The sequence below is a fragment of the Trichosurus vulpecula genome, chromosome 1 (genome assembly GCF_011100635.1).
Source record: "Trichosurus vulpecula isolate mTriVul1 chromosome 1, mTriVul1.pri, whole genome shotgun sequence".
Classification (NCBI taxonomy): domain Eukaryota; kingdom Metazoa; phylum Chordata; class Mammalia; order Diprotodontia; family Phalangeridae; genus Trichosurus; species Trichosurus vulpecula.
Genome location: NC_050573.1, coordinates 73,143,041 through 73,168,901, shown reverse-complemented (window position 1 = coordinate 73,168,901; position 25,861 = coordinate 73,143,041). Strand labels below are relative to the sequence as shown.

The following is a 25,861-nucleotide window of genomic DNA, read 5'->3' as shown; positions in this document are numbered from 1 at the left end:
AAGATGACGTCGCGAGGCGCGCAACTGTCCCAGCTCTCGGGACTCCAGGAAACCGACAGCCCCGCCTCTCCAGGCTGACCTCGGAGGGCCGGAGGCCTCGGGGGCGGAGCCTGACGCGCAGCTGGGGTGACCGCACATCCGGCCCCGGCTCTCCGTCGGCTTTTCCAAGGCGAAGGGGGCGTGGGACTCTAGTGCACGTGAAGGCTCGATCTGGGGCGCCTGCGCTCCAGGGGCAGCACGACCCGTCCCGCTTCCGGGCAGGCGCAGCGAGAGCCGTGGGGGAGAAGGGAGCAGAGTGCAGGGCAAGTTCAGGACGTGGAGACAGAGGCGGCAGTCCCTAGCTGGACGGCGGAAAGGACCGATGGGGAGGAGGACTTGAATCCAAACCCCATGAATCTTGGGCCTATAAAACGAAGGAGCTGGACTCGAGCTGGCCTCTATTGTCCAACCCTAAACTGTCCTGAGTCCAGGCATGGCATCAGGATGCCATAGTAGGCCTCCAGTTGGAAGCATGCCCAGAGAACCTCGAACTTTATCTAGTCCAGCCGCTTCATTTGACAAAAGAGGAAACAGAGCAGGGAATAAGTGACTTGTCGAAGGTCACAGGACAGCAGGTTTACAGCCTCGTGAGACAGGTAGTGGAAGAAGGCTTATTATCTCTTATGTTACAGGGGTGTCCAGCTCAAGAACAGCTTATCTACACCGGGGTAAAGGCTGTGATTCACTTCACAGGCACCAGGGAGTGCCCTAAGAGCATTCATACTGCACCTGCAAAGATTTGCAAAGCCATTACATGTCCTCTCACAAGAACCCTGGGTGGTAGGTGCTATCATCATGCCCATTTTATGGACAAGAAAACTGAAGCTCAGAGAAGTAAATGCCTCCCCAGACTCATACAGTTGGTGTGCGTGTTTTGGAGGCAATCAGAGTTAAGAGACCTGCCTAAGGCCCCACAGCTAGTAGGTTTCAGAGGCTGGATTTCCACTCAGGTGGTCCTGACTCCATCCAGGCTGTACTCTATCCACTGAGCCACTCAGCTGCCCCAATATGTTTGAATGAAAGAATACATAAAGCTTTCTTTTCCCTGGGTTAAAGAAGTAAAAAAGGAAGACAGCAGGGACCAAAAAATGACCAAAGTTTTAATTTAAAATCCATGCTCTCTGGCAAGTCAGTTCTGGGGCAGTAGCCCAGTTCAGCCACTGCTCCCTCTGCTTCACCCCCAGATGGGCCCCTGGAGCCCCCTGAAATCCAAAGCTACAACAGGAGTCCTGGGACAGAGCAGCACAGTGCAAAGGTCAGGGGAGAACCAGTGTAGACAAAGGGGTATCATTTTGGGATTTACTCCTCACTGTCCACAGGGAGGAATGGGCTTCATCTATCCTCAGGGCCCAGCCGGAGCAGGGACTTCGGCAGACTCCTTCTGTACCAGCTCTGGCTCATCCTCTCCATCATGTGGGGGGTGCACCAGCACTTTGTCCAAGATGCCGAACTCCTGGGCTTCCATAGGACTCATGTAGCGGTCCCTCTCCATGGCTGCCTCTGCAAGAGGGCAGTCAGAGATGAAGGATACAGGTTCCCTTCGCTTTGGGTAGAGTCAGAACTTAGACACCAAACACAAATGGTCATCTGAATCCAGGATGCTCCTCTCACCCCCACCAAGGGCCTGACCAATGACCTTAGTCCTAAACCTACGCTTAGCCGTGAACCTAGCAGGCCTGGACTTGGGATTTAGGAGACTCGGGTTCAAATTCTGCCTTAGACACTCATTAGCTGTGTAGCTGGGCAAGTTACTTCAGCTAGCTGGGCCTCAGTTTCCTGATTTGTAAAAAGGGGCTAATACACCTCCTGTCTCAAAGGGTTATTGTGAAGAACCACTCTGTAAACCTCTACACACTGAACAGTAAAATGTGAGCTATTATTATTTGCAGCTGCTGTTTGTCCTTTGTTCTGGAACAGGACCATGACTTCAGGGAGGTGATGCCATGATGTGCAAATGAACTGGACTGAAGTGAGGGAGGCAGCCTCACTCCTCCGGAGCCATCTGGGTCCAGTGGCCAGATATTCATCAGGACAACTAAAGGCCCTGAGGCAATGGGGCACTTAGCCTTTTCACTCCAAGGTCTTTAACAGGTTCAGGTTGCTTGAGGCAACACCCATTCAGTGATTAAGGCTTAATAAAACTGAGGCAAAGAATGGCATCTTTAAAAAAAATAGATCTGGGAGGGGAAGATCTTCAGGGTTTCTGGCCAAAACAGAAACAATTGTTATTTGCGTTCAGTCTGAGCCAATCAGGGCCCAAACAGTGACCAAGTAGGGCTTGACCAGGACCAGAGTGATCTGGGGTTAAGGCTGGTCTTTAAGAGAGAAAACCAAAAGCCCCAGCCAAACTGAGACCTGTTAAAGACCTTAGCTTGACAAGGCCAAGGTCCCCCACTGCATCCTGGGCCATCATCTCCAGCCGTCCCGATCCATATCTGGCCACTGGACTCCAGAGGAGAAAGTGAAGCACATGATTTTGCACAGCCCTCCTTCATTTAAATCCAATTCACTTGCATGTCATGGCATCACCTCCCTGATGTTGTGGTCCTTTTCAAGAATGAAGGACAAGGAACAACCTTTTGTGTTCCAGTTGGGTGACATTTCCTTCCTCCCTCCCTCCCTTCTTCCTGTCTTTCTTCTCTCTTTACACAGGGTATCACACTCCTACCTACAGGTGCTCTGCCCAAAGGGAATGTTAATTTTAATATTATTATTTAAGAGCAAGGACAAGACCAGTAGGAGCCTCAGTGGATAGTGTCTGGTGGACAAGAAGAAAGGCCTGGAGAGGCCCAAGCCTGGGGTACACTCACCTATCACATCCAGAGGCTGTTTCGTGTGTTTAGCATAGATACCATAGAGCTGCTTCTTCAGTTTCATGATCTCCTCAGCCTGAATGGCAATATCAGTGGCTTGTCCCTGGAGGGGGGAGGAGGGGACCGGATGAACAGCAAGGGACGGCCCACACAGGGGACACTTCCCAACTTGCAGGGAGCCCAGCCTGCAGTTAATAATTCAACAAATACTTATTAAATGCCTAATAAGGGCTCACGTTTATGTTGTGTTTTAAAATGTATGAAGTGGTGCCTCATCACAACTCTGTGAGGGACACAGTGCAAAGGACTATCATCTTCATTTTACAGATTAGGAAACTGGTATTTACAGAGGGGCAGTAACTAGCCCAGGGTCACAAAGGTACTGCCATGGCCACAATCAGTCAGTGTTCACGAAGCACCAACTCGGTGCTGAACGCTGAGCCGAATGCTTAACAGCCAGAACTCAAACCCCAGTCATTCTTAATACTGAATCCGGCATCTGTCCCTAGTAAAGCTGCCTATTACCAACTGGGAAAAACACCAGGTTTCCATAAAACAGTCCTTGCCTTTGTGAAGCTGGTAGGGGGCTAAGATGTAAACCTATAACCCTGATATAAGATAATGCACCATCAGGTCAGAGAGCCTGCCCTCAGCCAGGAAGATCTGGGTTCAAGTCTCTGACACATACAGGTGGGATCCAGTACAACTCATTTAACCTCTCAATGCTCTAAGCCAGACTGACATAGAAAACCACAAACCAACATTCTGTGGTCTATTTTGTTAAACATTCCCCAATTACATTTTAATCTTTTGCGAGTTGTGTGGAATCCGAGTCTGATACCTCTGCTCTAGACAACTCTCTAAGATGGTAAGTCCCGGAGAACGTGGTGGAGGGAATTTCCTTACCTGGGAGATCCCAAAAAAATGAAATCACAGGCCTGTCTATCCCTATGCTATGCATTATATAAGACAATGAGAGAAGCACAAAATACAAAGGGCATTGAGAGACTGGAGAGGGGGAAGGCACTAAGGCATCTCTTTATCAACTGGGAAGATGGGGAAGGCTTCATGGAGGCAGTGGCATTTGAGCTGGGCTTTAAAAAGTGCGTGAATTCAAAGGAGGTGGAAGATGTATCAGGCGGGGCCCTCTGTCCACTTTAACACTGTCCTGGAACATTCTAACCCATCCCTCTCCAGAGGTTTCTGTCCTGAAATAACACCAGAGTAAATGTCAAAGGCCTAGGTTCTAGAGCCTCAATATCCTAATCCGTAGAATGAGAATTATGCACTTAGTATTTCAAGGCTGTCAAGGAGTTTCAAAAGCTTTATAAATCCCCAAAGTGTTACATAAACGAAAGCCACCATTGCTATGAGTGGGATACCAGTTTGTAAACTGCAAAGCACCATATAAACACAAGATTCTACTGTGCAGGGGCATAGGGAGAAAAGGGAGTAGAGGGAGAGAAGGAAGGTGCAGAGTGGGGCTAGAGTGGAAATGGAGGAGGATTAGAGAAAAGTGGTGGGAAGGAATAAGAAAGGTAGGGATTTAGGAGCAGGGAGGAATGGGGAGAAGAAAAGGGGAGGAGGGGGCTGAGAGAGCGTCGACTGAAGACTCAAGGAATAGGAGTCGAGGGGAAGGATGGGGCAATGGTGTGTGAAGGAAAGCGGGGATGGAGAGAGGCAGGGCTGCCTGTCACTACCAGAACATGACTCACCCGGGCCCCTCCAGACGGCTGGTGGATCATGATTCGAGAGTTGGGCAGTGAGTGGCGCATGCCAGGGCAGCCAGCTGCAAGCAGCAGGGAGCCCATGCTAGCTGCCTGGCCCACGCACCAAGTGCTGACAGGATTCAAGATGTACTGCATGGTGTCATAGATGGCCAGTCCCGAAGTCACTATACCCCCTGCCGCAGCAGACAAGGACAGGATGAAGACAGGCTTCCACTCCCACCCCAAGCCACCCTCACTAAGCAAATTTAATCCATGCCCCTGGCTCCAAGTTCCCCAACCCAAACCTAGCCCAGTTTGAACTCCTGGCTCAAGGTTGAGGAACCTGCCCTTGCTTATGTCCTTCTCAGAGAATACACACCAGGTGCTCAAGATCTTCCTGCTACCAGGCTCACCCTCTTCCTTCCCCCACCGTGGGATTCTCAGGAGCCTACCTCGAAGCCCAGCCCAAGCCCTACCTCCACAGAGGCTGAGGTGCCCTTTCTGTTCAGTCAGCATCCATAGCACCCCCCAGATAGAAGCTGGGGACCAAGTCTCATGGTGAGTTCACTGATCATACAAAGGAAGCTCCACTCCTTCATGGGACCCAGAGGAGTTGAGCTATTACATTCTAATTACATCCTAATTCCAATGCTCTTTCTCTTACATCATGTTGCCTAAGGGACCCTCAGCAAATTCCTTCCCTTTCCTGGGCCTCAGTCTCCTCATTTGTAAAATCATCTCTCAGGTCCCTTTCAGCTCTTGATCCCACTGGATTACTGGGGTTGTGGGGGGGAAGGGCAATTACTCACCGGGGCTATTGATGTACATGTGGATGGGTTTCTTGTTACTTTCTGACTGAAGGAAAAGCAGCTGGGCAATGACTAAACTGGCCAAACTGTCATCAATCTGGGCACAGAGAGGGGACAGAAGCAGGGGTGAAGGTTAACATCTGGAAGAATCCACGGGCCGGGCAATGAGGTGGGGCGACAGGCATCATACTCACAGGTCCCATGACACAGATGATCCGTTCTCGGAGGAGGCGAGAGTAAATGTCATAGGCCCTTTCTCCTCGGCCCTACATGAGGAGAGCAGAGTGAAGCTGGGGGGCAGGAGTTAAGAGGGTAAGGACGCTGGGGTGGAGAGAGGGGGAGAAATGACCGGCGCAGAGGCAGAGGAACGGGGCAAAGAAGGGAGGTTGAGAGACAAGAAAGTCAGGCAGTAATACGGGGAAAAGGGAAGGTACGAGACGCAAAGGGCAGCGAGGTAGGGGCAAAGAGGGGAAAGGAATAAGGATTTACTGAGTGCTTATTACGTGCCAGACACTGTGCACTTTGAAGTTGAGGAAACTGACGCAAAGAGTGATTTAAGCACTTGATCGCACAGTAAGTGTCTGAGGTCAGAGGTGGACTCGGGTCTTACTCCAGGGCCAGTGATCCCTCCACTGTTCCCCTTATTGGTGAATGCCGGCCCTCCTCTTCTGTCCACCAGAGTATCTGAAACAGTCCCATAATTGGGCTCTCCTCTCCAGTTCATTCCACACATGGCTGCCAAACTAATTTTCCTTCAACACTGACCTGACCACAATACTCCACTACTCAAAACAATTCCAGTGGCTATCATCTCTTGGAGGGAAAGGCCGAGTGGCACAATGGATGAAGCGCAGGGCCTGGAGTCAGGAAGACCTGAGTTCGAATCCAGCCTCAGACACCCACTAGCTGTGTGACCCTGGCCCAGGTCATTTAACCTAATTTATCCATCTGTAAAATGAGCTGGAGAATGAAATGGCAGACCACTCCAGTATCTTGGCCAAGAAAACCCACACGGGTCATGAAGAGTCAACTAAAAAAATGCTTAGTTTAGCTTGCAAAGCACTATTTATGGCTCTATACCGAAGCAGCCAAGTGGCGAAATGGCTGGGTCGTGGAGACTTGAGTTCAAATCCTACCTTAGACACTTCGTGTTTGGGACGCGTCGACCATTATGGCAAGTATGAGAAACTTCAATTCTTTGCACTAGTATCCTCAGTGCCCAGCACACTGTAGGCGCCTAATAAATGCTTGATCGATTGGACGGGATGAGGGAAGCGGGATGTGATGCGGCCAAAGAGAACAGGGGTAAAGGGCAATTGAAGGGGTGGTTGAGGAGGGGGGAGGGGTGCATGAAGGGCGGTAAGAGCCACTAGCGGAGGGGCAGGGACCGGGACAGTTACCGTCTGCTCCACGACGATGGGGATGAGGGGCCGCGCCCACGTCGGGGTCCCGTGCAGGCTCCTTAGGGCCAGGCCAGCCCAGGAGCGCACCTGGAGAGGCCGCTGCGGGGCAACATGAGCGGGGTGAGCCAGGGCACCCCCAGGTTCCCTCCTCCCACCAGCCCGGGTTTCCCCTCCTCGCTCGCCTGGCCCCTCTGCTCCCCCGGGCCTCAGCGTTCCCGCCCTCCCCTGTGACCCCTGACCCCGAGCCCCCGCACCGCTATTCGGGGCCACATTCCGAGGCAGCGGAGCTGGAGGAGAGGGTGACGTGAGAACGGCACGCCGCCTGCTACCCGGAAGCGATCTTCCCCTTGGCGGGGGCGGGGACAGGGATGAGGAGTCCTCAGCTCCGCAGGGCTAAACTACATGTCCCAGCGTGCGTCGCGGGACTCAAAAGCGTGGGGACGCGGCTCCCGGGGAGGCGCATGCGTCCTAGGCACGGGACGCCTGAGCAGAGCGTCCTAGTGGTGGGTCTGGCAGGACTGGAGAACTGTGGAAAGAAAAGGATTATACTCAGCGTGGCACCCCACCTCTTAGTGCATCTACTGGGTCTAGACCCAGAACCTGAGACCCTAGGCCAGGAAGATCCCCGTGGATCTGACCCTAGTTTGCGCCCCATTTTTGTCGTTGTTCAGTCCTGTCCAACCCTTTGTGACCCCTTTGGGGGTTTTCTTGGCAGAGTTACTATAATGGTGCACCGTTTCCCTCTCCAGATCATTTTATAAATGAGGAAACTGAGGTAAACATGGCTAAGTGACTTGCCCAGGGTCACACAGCTAGCAAGTGTCTTGGGCCCCGTCTGCACCCTGGAAGGGGAGTATTTCTGACTTTCAGGAAACTCCATCTGCTGCGCCACCTAGTGGTCGCTCTTTGCAGAACTGGATTACAGAATAGATTTGGAAGGAGCCTCGGTGTTAGTCAGATACATAGGTTCCCAGAGTGGGTGATACTGCCACCTGGGGCACTAGTAGCCTTGGGTTCAATGAAGTGGGGGGGGGGGCGGGGAGAGGGGTTGTTGAACAAAAATAAGGGGGCTGTGGAAGCATAAAGAAGAGAAGGACGTTTTGAAAAACCATACATGTTTCATCTGTTGTTAACAGGGTTAAAGTCATGGTGATCATCCTATTTTCCAGTAAACACACAAAATTCAAGTTACAACCAATCACTGGTCAAGTCTGTCAACAGGTCTTAACAAGCAAATGTTGGCAGGTAAGCCTGTCTGGCGTTCTTGGGAAGTCCAGCACACATCGGCAGGAATATGTGTGTATAATGACTTATTTACAATACTATATGCTTGCATGACCCAATATTGCACCATCAGAATTTCAATCTAGGAAAAAACCCACAAATTTACAATAAAGTATTATATTTAAGATGTGTCATTTTAAAAAATTGTATTTTTTGAAATAACACAATTTTTTTTAAAAAGCCATTAAAGGGTTAAAGAAAGTAGATTTCCAGGAGGCTGTACTGGGGATCCTTGAAGAGTTTGGCCTTTGTTTCCTTTGATTAATTCAGTGTCTTTGATTGAGTCTTACTAGATGCTAAGCCTATGTGGGTGTGAATTGGTAACTAAGGTGGGGTTCCATGTGGGGCCAGTGAAGGGAGGTGCTAACACCAGAGCCAATCAAAAAGGAGCCTAAGTTCTGGTCACTCAGATGACTTTTGATGACGTCTGAAACTGTATAAAAAGAGAAGACAGAGCTATTTGTTTAGGGCTCTCACTCTTGGTGTTACAACATAATTTGATGTGGGGACTCCAGGCAGCTGTAGTTAAGAGCCCTCCGGCATGTAAACCCAGATGTTCAGACTTTGTTGAACTCTGGTAACTACATATTGGGATTTGAATCAGACAAGGTCTGTCTGTTGATGTTTGTAATTTGTTTGTATTTGCTCTGAAGTTCAGGGTGCTGGCTTTTCCCCCTGAACTAAGTGAATGATATTTGTATGCTGGATTAAAGTAAGCTTGTTAACCACTTAATGTTGCTTTCCTTAGTAAAGCAGATCAAAAGAACCTGGGCTTGCAGAGTTCTGTGAGCTGGTTGTTGTTGGTTTAACACCCCTGCAGCAGCAGCTAGCCGGATTGTTGAAACAGAGGCACTGAGTAATTTTTTTTTTGAAAAGGGGCAGTAGGCCATTTAAGTTTGGGATCCTCTGATCTAGTTGAACTCATAATCAAAAAGGATTACCCACTATAACTCACTTAGCAAGTAGTCATTCAGCCATTCAGGCTTCCACTATTTCCATCCTAAAATTGAAATTGCCTAAATAATAGCTTAAAAGACTTTTATGGAGAATTCACACAAGGTAAGCGCTCGCATGGAGGTCAGAAGAAGCAAAACAAGGACACTTTTCAAGATATCTCTGAACTTTGGAATCAGTTGGGAGATATGGGAGACATTAGCATAAGACTGTTACGTGCTCTATAAACAAAGTAGAATCGCAGTGGCTCAAAAGGAATGCAAGATGCACAAATTTAGAGACATCTCCATTCCAGATGTTCATATGGACTATTTGTGCCCAACCTTTGTTAGAGCCTTCGAAGTTTTTATAGCTCTGGTTAGCCACAATTGAACATGCTGTACATTGACCCTGACATAATGGTGTCATTTTGGTCCTCTTTGAGTAGAAAGGACAGCGACTAACCATTTCCATCCTAGCAACTATGTCTCCCTTACAGTGAACAAATCAGATTCAGAGTAGATTTTTTCCTTGCATTTTCCTCTGCCTTTGGAAAGATATGAAGTTACTGAGAAAAGATGAGAAAATATTAGCTTCTGGATTTTGGGTGAAGAGATGGCTCCAGCAGACTTCTAGATGATTGTTGCTGACCATCATTGCTATATTATGCCTCAGTGCCAGGCTTGTGATGTTCCAGAGTTCCAGAACTCCTCACTTATTTTTTTCCTTTGGTCCAGGTAGCCTGTAGCCTACTCTGAAGATACAATTTCTTTTGCTTCTCCCTTTACTGGATTTGACCCAAATTCTTTTCCATCGAGCTTCTGCCATTTGGTTCCTGGATTTGTTCGCATGAGTATGATTTAGTTTTTTATTGTGAATTTAACAAACATTAACATTTCAATGGACAAAGAATAGAAAAGATTATATTTGAAACTGTGAACTTATATACAATTTATTTTTAAGCATGTTGTTCAACACAATACTATTAAGAAAGATCCTCTTCTAAACTTTCTTCTGTTTCGTTGATGTCCTTTTCTTTCTTTTCTCTTTTTTCCCCACATCATCCTCTTTACACACCATCTCCCTGCCTCTCCTCCACCCCCACTCCAAATAGAAGCTCACTCTTGGAATCAGTATGCACAGTCAAGGGGAAAAAACACTGGCTTTGGAGTCAGAAAACCTGGATTCAGATGTCACCTCTGGCACTTACTTGGGTGACCTTGGGGGAGTCACTGAAGATTCTAATCTGTAAACTAAGCGGCGGGGGGGGGGATATGACTATATGGCATCTGAGCTCCCTCCTGGCTCTAGAGCTATTGAAGTAGCTAGGTGGGGCAATGGATAGAGTGCCAGACCCCAAGTCAGGAAGACCGAGTTCAGTCCTGGCCTCAGCACGTACTAGCTACATGTGTGACCTTGGGCAGAGTCACGTAAACTCCATTTTCTCATCTCTAAAATGGGAGTAATGGTAGCATCTCTCTTGCAGGTTTGTTGTGAGGACCAAGTGAGATGATAGTTGTAAAGCAGTTAGCGTAGTGCCTGTCACATAGTGGGTACTATATAAATATTATTATTAGTAGTAGTATTATCCTATGAAGGTAAATTAATCAACATATTATTTGTGCCTGTAAATGTATGTCTTTTTTCTGCACCTAGAGTTGGTCACTACTAAGTCTCTTTGAGGTATGCAGCATGTGCTATCTATCATGGGCCATGTTTGGTCACTGCATTTATAAGAGCTCGGAAGTCTTTAAAAGTTGTTGTCCCTTGTTACGGTGATCATGTCTGTGTTTCTAGTTCTGTTCACTTCGAATACTTCACTTTATTGGTTCATATGGTCAGTCAACGAGCATTCATTAAGTACTTGCTGTATGCCAGACACGGTGCTAAGCACCAGGGATATGAAAAAAGGCAAAAATTATGGCCCCTGCCCTCAAGGAGCTCACATTCTAATAGAGAAGGCAATATACACATTTTTATATGTGTATATATAGAGAGATATATACAGATATATATATACACAATATATATGTATATGTATATATGTGTATATATCTGTAAGTGTAGACATATATATATATATATATATATATATATATATATGCAGTAGAAATGGAAGGGGTAATCTCAAAGGGAGTGGGGGAAGTCTAGTTGGGACTGAGAGAAGAGTAGCCCTGGAAAAGCCTCCTGCAAAAGACTGGCTAGGAGCTAAGTCTTGAAAAAATCCATGGAAGACATATGGTAGTGGTGAAGAAGGAGAACGTTCTAAGAATGACAGGCATCAGCCAGTGAAAAGGCATGAAGATTGGAGATGGAATGTTATGTTCAAGAAACAACAAGTAAGAAAGGGATTAACATGGAAAAAAAACTTGAAAAGTAGGAAAGAGTCGGGTTGTCAAAGGTTTAAATATCAAAGGATTTTACATAGGACCCCAGAGGTAAAAGGGAGGAGTCATTGGAGTTTATTGGATAGTCCTGCCAAAGGTGGCCAGATTGTAAAGAGCTTTAAATGCCGAACAGAGGCATTTATATTTGCTCTTAGAGTTCATTGGTCATTGGAGCTAATATTGAGCATGGGAATGACATGATGAGGCCTGTGCTTTGGGAAAATCACTTAGGCAGCTGAATGGAGAATGCTTTGGAGTGGAGACAGATTTGAGGCAGGGATACTTGATTAGAAGGCTAATGCAATACTCCTGGCATAAAGTGATAATAATAAAGCTAGTCTTTGTATAGCACTTTAAGGTCTGCTTTACATATGTTCTCATTTAATGAGAAATTCTACCAGTGTGGTGGCTATGTGTGTGAGGAGGAGACAAATATGAGAGATGTTTTGAAGGTAGAACTGGTCAAGACTTGGCAATAAATTAGGTATGTTGAATGAATGCAAATCCTCAAAGAGGTGGGAGCATCAGGTCACCTTACTTGTCTCCTAAGGGTCAAGAAGCAAGTTAGAACCAAACATGGAACAGCTGATTGGTTTAAGATTGGGAAAGGACTATGACAAGGCTGTACGTTGTCATCTTACTTATTTAACTTATGTGCACAGTACATCATGTGAAATGCCAGTCGGGACAAATCGAAAGCCAGAAATAAGGTTACTGGGAGAAATATCAACCATCTCAGATATGCAGATAATACCACTCTGATGGCAGAGAGTGAAGAAGAAGTAAGAAGCCTCTTGATGAACGTGAAAGAAGACAGTGTAAAAGCTGCCTTGAAGCTTAACAGAAAAAATAAAACAAAAAACTAAGATCATGGTAACACTTTCTGGCAAATAGAGGGAGAAGAAATGGAAGCAGTGTCAGATGTTATATTCTTGGGCTTAAAGATCACTGCTGATGGCAACTGCAGCCATGAAATGAAAAGACACTTCTTCCTTGGAAGGAAAGCTATGGCAAATTTGGATGGCACACTAAAAAGCAGAGACATCACCTTGCGGACATATGCAAAGCTCTAGCTATGTATTCCACTGCCAATGTATGGCTGTGAGAGTTGGACTATGAGGAAAGCTGAGTGCCACAGGATCGGTCCTTTTGAATTGTGGTGCTGGAGAAGATTTTTGAGAGTCCCTTGGACAGCAAGGAGATCAAGTCAGTCAATATTTAAATTAACTCAGACTATTCACTGGAAAGTCAAATACTGAAGCTGAAGCTTAAATACTTCGCCCACACAACGAGAATATAGGACTCATTGGAGAAGACCCTGATGTTGGGAAAGATTGAAAGTAAAAGAAGAAGGGGATGGCAGAGGATGAGATGGATAGATAGGGTCATGGAAGCAGCAAATATGAGTTTAGACAGACTGCCAACAGCACAGGTTCTTTTGATCTGCTTAACTAAGGAAAGCAAGGTTAAGGGGTTGGCAAGCTTATTTTAATTCAGCACACAAATATCATTCACTTAGTTCAGGGGAAAAAGCCAGCACACTGAACTTCAGAGCAAAATACAAACAAATTACAAACATCAACAGGCAGACCCAATACAATTCATAGTTACCAACATCTAGGTTCAGCCTGGGAGCTCAGAACAAGGGCTGGCCCAGAGTCACGCACCACCACTGCTGCGGCAAAGAGCTCCAAGGAAGAGGAGGCCAACCCCTGGTTTTATATCTTTTTCAGCGTCAGGGGTGAGTCACACATGCGACTCACCCACGTGACCTAGAAGTCACAAAGAGGGGACTTAACCCTAAAAGGTCTAAAAGCCTCTGCTGTCCCAGACATGTAAACCAGGCCCTCCCTGGAGTTAGCTCCACCTTGGGCCCCACCTTAGTTGCCAATCCACACCCACATAGGTTTTACACCTAATAGGGGTTAGAGCCTGGGGCTTAGCACTTAGTAAGAATCAATGAAATACACTGAATTACTCAAAGCAAACAAAAGCCAAACTCTTCAAGGGCACTTGTTGAACTAAGTGCTAAGGAGCCCATTTTGCTTACCAACACGTGGGGGGGCCTGGCTGTGCTCCATGCTATGGTCTATGGGGTCATGAAGAATCAGACATGACTGAATGGTTGAACAACAACAGTAACAATTGAGTGCAAGAGGAAAGTCAAAGATAACATCTAGCCTTCCACCCTGGTAAACTAATTAAAAAGGGTGGGGGTGGGGGGATAAGATAATGAGTTCTATTGTGGAAATGGTGAACTTTGTATGCCTATGGGACACCCAATTAAGATGTTCAGAAAGTGGTTAGTGATATGAGAATGGAGCTCGGGAGAGAGGTTAGAGATATTAAAAAATGCGAATTCATCTACATAGAGATGATTAATGAACCCCTGGGAGTTGATGAGATCATCAAGTAAGATAAGCAAGATAGTAAAGCAGAAGAGAACATGGCCCAGGACAGTCTTGGAAATAACCCACAATTAGCAGTCTTTATTCTGATCAAAATCTAGCAAAGGAGACTGAGAAGTAATCACATAGCTAGGAGAACCAGGAGAGTGGTGTTGTGCAAACCTACAAAGAAGAGAGTATCCAGGAGAAGGTGATGGAAGGGGTCAAAGACTGCAGAGAGGCCAAGAAGGATGAGGATTGAGAAAACGCTGTTAGGCTTGGTGATTGAGAGATCATTGATAACTTTGGAGAGAGCAGATCCACTTAGAATTATGAGACCAGAATTCAAATTGCAAAGGGTTCGGAATTGAGTGAGAGAAGGGAAATTGGAATCAATGAGTATAGATGGCTTTCTCAAGGGGAAAGAGGTGGGAAGGAGAGATAATCCCAGAAAGGTTGTTGATGGATGTTTCTCCTACCATAGATTGGCTTGGTTTTTTTGGTTCAAACTTTTTCAAAACACATCACTATTGGTATTTTTACTTGGAATCATTTTTTTAATCATTAATAGAGATGAATATTTTGCTATTATAACAATCACAACAAAAAACCCCATTTTACACAAATAAGATGTTATGAACTCTCATAAAACATTGTAAAACATGTAAAACATGGTTCATTTTATTTGACCGATCAGAGAATTCTTTATTCACTTGTAGTCAAAATGTAATCAGATTTTCATGTTAAAATGGTCTTTTCAACATACCATCACAAAGCAGGTATATTAGCTATTCTTTTTCAAGTGGAGTAAGGTCAAATGTGTCTTATTTGACCGCGGCAAATTGGTTTCTTGTTCATTTCTATTTAGAAATAATGGGGTTTAGACTGTAGGAACCCCCTTGAACTCTCCTTGAATCTTTCCACTTGATCTGGTCTGTCTGAGGCCACAAGCCTTTTATTGTCACTAGGCCCAAATCTCTATCTAGTTTAGCCCTATATTGTCCAGCTACTTACCACCCTTGATCCTATCAAAATATCTATGACCAGATCTGTTACCCTTAAACTAGCCTAGCCCTCCATTGCCTCCGGCAACTTCCCACCCTTAATCCCATTCCTGGAGTCTGACCTCACCCCAGTCACCCCAGTCTCATCCTCCTCAATGTGTGGTATGGATTTACAAATCCAAGAATTAAAACAGAGGCATCTCAAGGTGAAAGTAGAAAGGAAAATTTATTACGATCCCGTGGAAAAGGGCAACTCCAGGCACCTCTCAGTGTCAGAGAGTGCCGGACACAGAGAATTGGGGTGTTTATATAGGTCCCTAACCGCAATTCCCCCTCCCAACCTCCTTCCTCTCAGCTTGAAAACGTAAGCTTTGAGGGTACAATCTGGATGCAATAAATCTACCCAGTGACAATGGCAAAGAACAAATAGTATGGTTATTTTTGACAAGCAGGTGACGCACATAACCTTCCCACCATTCTTATCCCATTCTCCCATCAATCTGAAGTGATAAATCTATCTTAATGACAATGACAATTAACAAATGGTTTAGTTATCTGTGACAGGCAGAAGCCAGTTGTTGGTTACCTCATCTTCACATCTGTGGCAGACTAGCCTTTCCCACCACTCTTGCTTCTGCAAAGGATGCTTCCCATCACCCTTACATCTGTGACAGATATCCCCTAGCACCCTTACATTGTCTCCCATCATTCATACCTAACTGGTCTTGTACGTCTACATTACACCTGGCTTTCCGGCTTTTCATCCATTCTTCTCCCAAGCTGGGGGTCCCTTATCCTGGGGTCAATACACAGGAGGTGAGCATCCTGTGTCCTATTCTTATCCTCGGGGGCCCTACGGTCACTAGCTTGGCTTATGGAGGGGAAAACATCTAAGTAGAGAAATGGCTTTACAGAAAGGAAAATATCTAAGTAGAGAAATGGGACTCACCATCCTACTTATTTCTATTTATTTAGTTTGTCCCTTTTTATGAGAGGTCTTCACTCATTCCACTCCACTCATTCCTAGATCCCTCCCACAATCTTTCTGTATATAAGTCTCATCTTGCCTCCATGAAGGGGCTCAGATATAATCTAACTGAAGTTGAATCTGAGCCTGCTTGCCAGACAAGTGTCACAAATGGTGAGATTTCTTAAGACTCTACCCAATATGGCAAATCTTTAATAAATAAAACGGTACCAGGAAGAACCAATGATCAAAAATACCACCTAAGTGGTGTAGTACATAGAATACTAGGCCTGGAGTTAGGAAGACCCTAGCTCAAATTCAGCCTTACGCACTTAATCTCTGGGTGATCCTGGGCAAGTCACAACCTCTCTCAGGCTCAGTTCCTCATCCATAAAATGGGGATAACAATAAACATTTATTAAGCACCTACTATATGCTAGTAAGGATTCTCCTAACTCTTAAATTCAACGCTCTTTTCATTGCACCATGATGACTCTGAACCCTTATTTTCACTCAACCAAGTCAATAAACATTAAGTGCCAACAGTATGCCAGGCCCTGAGCTAAGTACCGAGAATGCAAAGAGAGGCAAAAGACAGCCCCTACCTTCAAGCAACTTACAATATGCAAACAAATGACAGAAGGTAATATTATACTATTATGTTAATAACAAATTACTAATTTGTGATCCACCCTTTTCCTCAGTGAGTCTCTGAAGGGCACGGCTGAGTGGTGAGATTACTTGTAGTACCCAAGGCACGTGCTCATTCACTAGGTCGGGCAGGACCCCACCCAACTGGCAAATCTAATTTCTATTGAGAGTATAAACAGAATCCAGTCTGGGCAGGCCTCTCTGCCTGGGGAAGCAACCCCCAGTTCTTGGTCCCCTCCATTAGAGTTTAGGGCAACTCAGCTCATGAGGGAGAAAACTAGCTAGAGAGGTCTAGAGGGAAGGAAATGGCTGCCCCTTCCCAGATGCCTTGAGGCTGCTGTGTCTCAGGATCAAGCCATATTGTGAGGAGGAGGAACTACCTCTTCATTAAATGTCTACCAATTAGGGATGAGTTTCACTCAGAAAGCATACACCCAATTTAGGGTGACTTAGAGCCTCCCTTTGTGTCTTTGTCTACTGAGAGAAACCACTATCAATTTGTTGATTTCAAGCTAGCCTAATTAATAAATTGATTATTAGTTACCCAGAAATTCTGTCTCTCAGGGGTTTTATTCATTACACAAATATATCCAAAGCAGGCTATATACAGGATAACTAGGAAATAAATAACAGCGCTGGAATTAGGGGGGATTGAGGAAGGCTTTCTGTAGTAGGGATTTTAGTTGGGACTTAACAGAGGCCAGGGAGGTCAGTAGTTGGAGTGAAGGAAGGGAAGCTTTCCAGGTATGAGGGACACCGAAAGAAAGTGCCAAGAGCTGGGATATGGAGTATCTTGCTCCTAGAACAGCCAGGAGGCCAGTGAGTGGACACATTGAGCAGTAAGGAATAAGAAGACTGGAAAGGCAAGAGGGGGCTAGGTTGGCTTTGAATGCCAACTAGAGCATTTTGTATTTGATCCCGGAGGCAAAAGGAAGCCACTGGAGTTTATAGTGTGCTTCAGGAACCTGTGCTTTAGAAAATCCCTTTAGTGACTGACTTGGACCGATTGGATTACACCTATTGTAGACAGCTTTCTCAAGGAGTTTAGCTACCAAGAGCAGATGAGATATAGGATGATAGTGGGTATAGAAGGATCAAGTGAGGGTTTTTTTCAGGATGAGGGAGACATGGATATGTTTATAGGCAGTAGGGAAGGAGTCAGTAGACAAGGAAAGACTGAAGATAAGAAAGAGTAGGGATGATGGGGTGGGGCAATCTGTTGAAGAAGATGGGTTGGAATGGGATCGCTTGAGCACGTAGAAGGTTAGCCTTGTCAAGAAGTAAGGTCACTTCATTATGTGATACAGAGTTAAGCAAAAGAAGGTGACAGAAGGCATCTGAATGATAAGGGATGAAGAAGAGGGAGTTCACAGTGAATGACCTCAATTTTTTTCTGTAAAATATAAGGCAAAGTTCTTAGCTGAGTAGAGGGAAGAAGGAGCCATGAGAGGTTTAAAGAGGAATGAAAGTGGAAGAGTCACTGTGGAGACAAGGTTAGTGAGTTTATGAGGTATGTATAGTAGGATTGCCTACCAGTAGTGAGGGCCCAGTTGAAGTTATGTAACACAAATCTGTAGTGAAACCAAGTCAGAATAATTGTGTGGTTTTCTCCAACTTCATTCAGCAGCATGTGCATAGAAGGAAGTAAAATGAATGGTGGGAGTGATCCAGGGCTGAAGCTTGGCTGGGCATAATTGGCAACTTAGTAAGGGAGGTAGAGATTCAAGACAGGAGGACAATATAAAGTTGAATTGGTTCAGCAAGAGATCAAGATGAGAAAAAGAGTGGAGATTGTCTTGCACATAGGGAGATTGACTGGGAGAGAATCGAGAAGTCAAATGGTTAGAGGCTACGGTGTGTAAAAAAGAGTAGAATTTTGTAAGGGAAGGCAGAAGGAGAGGTGAAAATCCCATAGATATGGTCAGATAAGAGGATTTCAGAATTCTTGAACAAAGAGGTAATACATTTGTGAGTGATGGTAAGATCAAAGATAGGAACATCTTTGTGTGTGGCTGAGGCTGCTTAGAAGAGTAGCTCATGGGAGATGAGTAGGTTGAGGAACTGAGTGATTAGGGTATTTGAGAGGGAATCAATATTTATGTTGACCCCCTAGTATGAGGATAGCAGTTGGGAAGGAAAGAAAATTTGAACCAGGTATGGAACTCATTGAGGAAGGAAGGGGAATGACTTGTAGGGTCTATAGACAACAACTACTAGGATTTTCATTTTGCAGTTGATATGAATAGCATGAACCTTAAAAGAGAGGTTACCGAGTAAAGGAGGAAGAGGGAGAACCTGGAAGTGGCAAGAGGGAGCAAGGAATATGCTAATTCCCCTGCCTCTGATGGGGGTGCTTGTGTGCTTGTGCTTGGACCCTAATTCTAACATCATATTTCTCCTTAGCCTCCGCTTGGGTGCCTGTCCCTGGACCCCAATTCCAAAACCACATCCAGGTCTAAAATCACATCTCTCCCTAGCCTCAAAATACTGTCTCAGGGCAGTTCCTCTCCAGTTCAAAGGCAGCATGCCCTAGCAAAATATTTATCTCTCCTTCTGATATTGCGGCCAGCTGTACCTATAGAATTTATTAGTTTGGACTCCCTGTGTACGTGCTGAACTGGCTGCGTATTGCATCATAAAGATATTTACTGCTCATTGGCCTATCATGTGCATGCTAGACCCAAATATATGTATACTCCCTTACATCTTGTCTAACAAGATGTTGATGGAAGCAGCCTGGATATTTCCAGTCAGCCCTGACTGTTAAGTTGACTTAGGGATGTTTCAAGGCAAAAACCACACCTCCACATAGCCCTTGGGCTTTCCAAGTGAACTCTGGGTAAGATACCTGCACAGTTGATACAAAAAGTACAGGTTCCCTAAAATCTCTTGCCCACTGGAAAGCATAAGAAATCTTTGCCACCTTGACTTGAAGAATGCTTGGGTCTGCAAATTCATTCCAGATGGTCCCGACCCTCTCCAGTACTTGGGTCCTTGAGGGGTACTCCCCCTCAACTACCCAGTCTGGGAACTCCAGTCTTGGGGTTCCTGGACCCCATCTCCCCTCAACCTTCAACACCTAGACCAGCGAGTCAAGGAGAATGAGTGAAAGTGTAGCCAGTACTAGTAGAGTGCCCAGGGAAGCTGTGCTGTCAGAGGCAAGCCAGGCTTCAATAAGAGCTAGTAGAAGGAAGGAGTGGGAGAGGAGATGACTTACCATGAAAGCAATTTGTTGCCTATGGAATAGGCATTCCAGAGGGCACAGTGGAAAGACTAGGTAGAGTTTGAATGATAGTTTGGAGTGGGAGGGTTGAGGGGGCTGGGAATAAGGAATCAGGTGATAGGGGATAGAGAATGGGGTTTAGATGATCATCTCATAGTCACTAGGATGTGAAGGGTATGACCAGGTGTGAGAATGTTCATCATTTAGTGGAGGACCTTCAAAATACAGGCACCAGCAGGAGGTGAGAGACTTGAAGTTGAAGGAAGGGTTGCTTTTCTTTCCATCAGATGTTTTCCACATCCCAGTTGAGAAACTGGGCTAGAGGCAGGACATGGAAGTTGCCTTGTTCTGGCATAGATAGATGTGGTTGCTCTGGGGTTAATGGAAGATACCTGGCCTGGTCTTCAGCAACCTTTCCTCTAGGAAGACACTAAACCTAGCAGGGGATGGAAGGCTCAGGGCACTAGCACATCTGGGGTCTGAGGTCTTCTCAACTGTAATAATAACACCTACCTCTCAGGGTTGTTGTGAATATAACATTTGTAAGGTACTTCACAAACCTTAAAATGCTATATAAATTCTAGTCAGTATCATCATCATCATCATTAGAATCATAATCATCATTATTAAAGAGAGTTAGTAGTAGACTACTCTATCCAGTCTAGGACTGCACAAGAAGATGGACAGATGCCCATAGGCTCTGGTAAAAGGATCAGGACAGAGTAGGCAGAAGTCTGCAGGCACAGTGGGGATGTTCCAGGGGAAAGGGCTGGGTTACAAGCTAGCATCAGTTCTAGTAATCAGAACCCAAAGCCAAAGAATGTGAGCTTGTCAGCAGCAGTAAGGTACACAGCCAGATCCCATAGCTTGTTATACAGGGAAACTGAGCTGAGCAGTGCACTCCTTGAAGCCGAAGTGGATGACAGGGCCAGCTTAATGATTGGGCAGTCATGCTAGGGAAACTCCCTGTAGCCCTGAAGGACTGGAGTCTGTCAGAGCCACAGCAAGTAACAGAACCAACTCCCAGCTGATATTTGTGCCAAGAGAAGGAGGCAGAGGCAGGTTGAGGCTAGCCCCTCTGTCGGATCACCAGGATATAGGGCACCAGCCAAGGACTGTGACAGAGGTCAAGGCTTAGTACCAGATACCCCAGCCATGACTGAGGCGACAATGGCAATCCAGACTACAGAGGAGACAGAACCAAATGGGTCCCGTCGACCCATCTACCCTACTTGCTAGGGGACAAAGCCTACCTAGCACTTGCAAAGGTCCTGGAATGGTAATCAGGGTGGGACTTTTTTACTGTTTTCTCTTTTGGAATGCTAAGGTAATCAAGTGCCTTTGATGAGTCTTGCTTTCAAATGTAAAGGCAAGTAAAGTGGGACCTTTTTTTGTCTTGGAGTGCTTCTCAGCACTGAGTCTTGCCTTTGTTTAAATCAAGAGTCATGGATTGGAAACAACATATATGATGTGGTACTAGTGATTAGAGATTTTTCCAACACCCCTTTTGCTAAGTAGGCCCCGAGCCCTCAGGTCCCTGAACAGGGCCTATGAGCTTCTTCTGTCCCTACCTGAGAAGCCTGTGTGAATTATTGGGGTACTCAGGTAGTCTCACCACCCCACACAAAATCCAGCCTCAGACACTTGATACAAGCTGTGTGACCTTGAGCAAGTCACTTGTTTGAAACATACCTACATTGTTTAGGAATAAACAATACTTGGGAAGCCAGGAACATTTTAATTATACTTTACATTTATTCAGTCTGAATAAATATGTACATCCCCCGAAAAGAGTACAGGAGAAAGCACAAAGGACTCAGATGGATGCCCGTCCTTTTGTAGACCCTCCTTTCGAATCTCCCACCAGGCTCTTCATTGGCCCGATACAACCCCCTGACTGCCTAGTCATGCCCTCCTCAAATGACTTGCTTAAGCATGTGTACAAGCCTCTGACCTTTCACCTGACTGACCTGAGGCCTGGTTTCTGCTAGATCAGAGCTCTGATTGGAAGTACTTCCAATCAACCACCTGACTTACATTCTGCTAAAGCTGGGGGGAAGGGAGAGGAAGAATGTTTTTAACCCTGTGGAAATAAAATGGCTCCCCCATCTCTTACATCACTTAACCCCAATTACTCTGCCTTGCCCCCTCCAAAAAAAAAAAAGGAGTTGGGAAGGAGAGAAAATTGGAACCAGGTATCAAACTCATTGAGAAAGGAAGGGGAATGACCTGGGGGGGGGGTCTATAGATAACGACTACTAGGATTTTCATTTGGCAGTTGATATGAATAGCATGGACCTTAAAAGAAGAGAGATTACTGAGTAAAGGAGGAAGAGGGAGAACCTGGAAGTGGCAAGAGGGAGCAAGGAATATTCTAATTCCCCTGTCTCAACCAGTGAGTCAAGCAAAATGAGTGAAAGTGTAGCCCAGGGAGGCTATGTTGTCAGGGGCAAGCCAGGCCTCAACAAGAGCTAGTAGATGGAATCAGTGGACTTTTTCCCCTAAGTGAATGATACATGTATGTTTAATTAAAGTGAGATTGTTAACCCCTTAAAGTTGCTTTCTTTAGAAAATCAGATCAAAGAACCTGTGCTAGTAGCCCTCCTGTGTGCTAGTGTTGTTGGTGTTTCACCTCCACAGCAGTTGCTAGCAACATTGTTGTTACAGGTCCCAATCCAGAAATTGAGACTGGACATAATAAGAAGAAAGAAGAAAACATCAAACATAATTTTAAAAATGCTCTATGTTACGAGAAGCCCAAGAGGTAAACCCAAAAGAAGAGAATGATTCCCCAACTAGTACAGGTAGAGTCTCAGAGAAAACAATGGCTTGGTCACAAGGGCTCCAAGACTGACTGGAAGAGATGAAAAAAGTGATTAAAAAATGGAGTTAAAATTGAAATCAAATCAGTAGAGGGATAAACTGGAAGGAAAATAAATAGTTTAGAATAGAAGGCAAAAACCTTACCCAAGTTGTTTACTCCCTAAAAAGTAGAATGGAGCAAACAGAACTCAATGATTCCATGAGATAAGAATTGTTAGAACAATTGAAAGATTAAAAGCTTAGAAGAAAATGTTAAGTTCTATGATCAAAAATAAATAATTTGGAAACAGGTTGAGGAATAATAACTTCAGATTCATTGGATTTCCCAAAAGTCATGCCTAAACAAAAAACACTATAGACTTATTTCAAGAAATCATAACAGAAAACTACCCATTTCAATTAGAACTAGAAAGAAAAGTAACTATAGAAAGAGTCCATCAATCACCTCCTAAAAGAAACCTCAAACTGAAAACATCCAGCAATATCATAGCCTAAATCCATCACTTACAAGTCAAAGAAAAAAATACTGACAGCCATCACAAAGAAAAAGTTTATTTACCAAGAAAACATAGTCAGAATTACTTAAGTCTACATTGCTGCTATTTATGATATTCTAAAAAACACAACATAAAGGCTTATAACTAAGAATAAATTGCTCTACAAACTGAATATAATCCTGCAGGGGGAAAGATGTATTTTTAATAGAATAGAGGATTATTAAGCATTCCTAATAAAAATACTAGAGCTGAGGCAGCTAGGTGATGTAGTGGATAGAGCACTGGCCCTGGAGTCAGGAGGACCTGAGTTTAAACCAGCTTCAGACACTTATTAGTGGTGTGACATTACACAAGTCACTTAACCCTAATTGCCTCTCCTCCACACCCCCCAAAAAAGAAAATACTAGAGCTGAATAGAAACTTTGAAACACAGATATGGTTGTCAAGAGGAACCTAGAAACCAAGAAGTGGAAAAAAAAATGCCCACCAGTTGGGGAATGGGTGAGCAAAATATGGCATGTGAATGTAATGAAATATTGTCCACTAAGAAACAACAAAAAGGATGAATTTATAGAAACTTTGGCAGATTTATATGAACTGATGTAGAGTGAAGAGATCATAGGAAGAGTCTGAGTCAATTTTTATAGGGACTGCAATATTGTAAATGAAAACAACTTTGAAAGACTTAAGATCAATGCATTGACCAATCTTTATTCCATGAAACTGATGATGAAACAGTCCTCCCACGTCTTGACAGAGAGGTGATGGACTGCAAGTATAGAATGAGTTGTACATTAACACAGCCAATGTATAAATATGATTTCCTTGATTATACTTATTTGTTACAAGAGAGAGTTTTTATTTGGAATGGAATGATTTTTGGGGAGGGGATTGGAGGGGTAGTTATAGAGATGCGAAAAAGAAGGAAAGAAAGGAATGTCAATGAAACCTTTAGAAATGCAGAAAAGAGAGGAAGAGGAAATGCAGCAAGGGGCACAAACAATCCAGAAGTGTTAAAATTACTGTGTTAAATTTAACACATACTTTTAAAAAAAGTTGTGTTAATAGATATTCATGGCTCCATATATATGCATATATATAGTCATGGCAAAATATTCATAACAGCACTATACATATATATGTTTTTATATGTATATGTGTATGTGTGTGTATGTATATATATGTGTATATGTATATGTATATATATGTGTGTGTGTACATATATATATATACATCTCCTTTCTTTGATTGCTAAGATGGAGGATTGTGGGTGTGGAACTTCGCATAAACTACTCTGGCTTTGCTTAACTATTTGTTTTTGTTACAGGTTATTGGGGAAGAGGTAGTTCTGGAAATGACAGTGATACTAAAAGGCACATATAAGACTTTTAAGAAATCAAATTAGATTAAAGGAAAATTTCCCTTCTGGATCACTGCCTTGTTGAGGCAGTGGGGCTTGCATAGCTCAATGAAATTATGGGCTATACTGTGCAGAGTTACCCAAGATGGACAGGTCATAGTGGAGAGTTTTGACAAAAAGGTGATCCACTGGAGGTGGAAATGGCAAACCCCTCCAGTATCTTTGCCAAAACAAAACAAAACAAACTCATGGATAGTATTAAAATGTTAAGAGATATTACGCTGGAAAATGAGACCCTCAGGTTATAATGTGTCCAACACATTACAGGTTTAGAGCAGATGACAACTATAAGCATCTCCAGAAAAAAATGAAGTGGCTGGGCCAAAGACAAAAAGAAACTCTGGTGTGGATGTATCTGGTGAAGAAAGGAAAGTTCAATGCTGTAAAGATCAATATTGCATAGGGACCTGGAATGTAAGATCTATGAGCCAGAGTAAGCCAGATGTAGTCAAACAGGAGATGGAAAGATTAAACATAACATCTTGGGTGTCAGTGAACTTAAATGAACAGGAATGGGTGAATTTAATTCAGGTAATTAACACATATACTACAGTGGGCAAGAATCCCTTAGAAAAAAATGGAGGTCAAGAATTCTGGGAAAATGGCAGAGTAGGTCAGAAAACTTCCTCCACAAATTTCCTCCACAAAAAAAAGACAGAACATCACCTCAAAGTGAATATAGAACAGCTGAAATAAACAAAATCAAGGTAGCAACAGGAGATCCTGCTGACTGTGGGCACATGTAGAAGAGTAGATTGTCTGGTTTCAGTTCCAAGGCAGAAAGGACAGCTGAAGTTTGCAACCACTGAAACAACCATAGGGAGTAAGAGCATTTGCAGGACAGTGTGGCTGGGGGCCCTAGCTGTGGCCTAGGGGTAGAGAGGAGAGTCCAAAGTTGGGCCCTGGAACAGAGCTCGGATAATAACAGTAGGAAGGACTTGAGGCCTGGGACATCATTCTTCTCACCTTGGGACTAGAACCTAATCATAATAATAAGCTGTTAAAAATAAAATAAAAATAAAAATGAGTAAGCAAAAAAGAAAGAACCCAACCATAGAGAACTACTATGGGGTTAGAGAAGATCATGGTACATATTCAGAGGAGGATAGTGGAGCTAAAAAAAAAAATCCACTTCTTTTTCAATAAGAAACGTCAAATGGTCACAAGCCCCAAAAAAGCCTTTGGAAGAACTTAAAAAGGGCTTTAGAAATCAAATAAGAGATATCAAAGGAAAATTAGGGGGAAAAAATAAGAGCAATCCAAGAAAGTAAAGAAAATTATGAAAAGTGAGTCAATCAATGGGAAAAAGAGAATCAAAAACTTTAGGAAGAAAAGTCATTGAAAATTAGAATAGGACAAAGGGAAACTAATGATGTTATGAGACACTGAGAAATAGTAAAATAAAATAAAAAGAATGAAAAAATAGAAGAGAATGTGAAAAATCTCATCAGAAAAACAACTGATCTAAATAGGTCAAGGAGAGACAATATAAGCACTGTTGGACTACCTGAA

At 44.3% G+C, this 25,861-nt stretch overlaps 1 protein-coding gene across 1 annotated transcript; it reads right to left on the bottom strand.

Annotated features, from left to right (window-relative positions):
* Positions 1–1,118: 1,118 nt before the first annotated feature.
* LOC118838840 (caseinolytic mitochondrial matrix peptidase proteolytic subunit) lies at positions 1,119–7,114 on the bottom strand. Its single transcript, XM_036746214.1, has 7 exons — positions 7,028–7,114; positions 6,771–6,872; positions 5,565–5,636; positions 5,371–5,467; positions 4,568–4,755; positions 2,850–2,955; positions 1,119–1,539 (listed from the first exon to the last, which is right to left on the bottom strand). The coding sequence occupies exons 1-7, from the start codon at positions 7,043–7,045 to the stop codon at positions 1,382–1,384; spliced, it is 741 nt and encodes a 246-aa protein (XP_036602109.1). The 5' UTR covers positions 7,046–7,114; the 3' UTR covers positions 1,119–1,381.
* Positions 7,115–25,861: the final 18,747 nt, after the last annotated feature.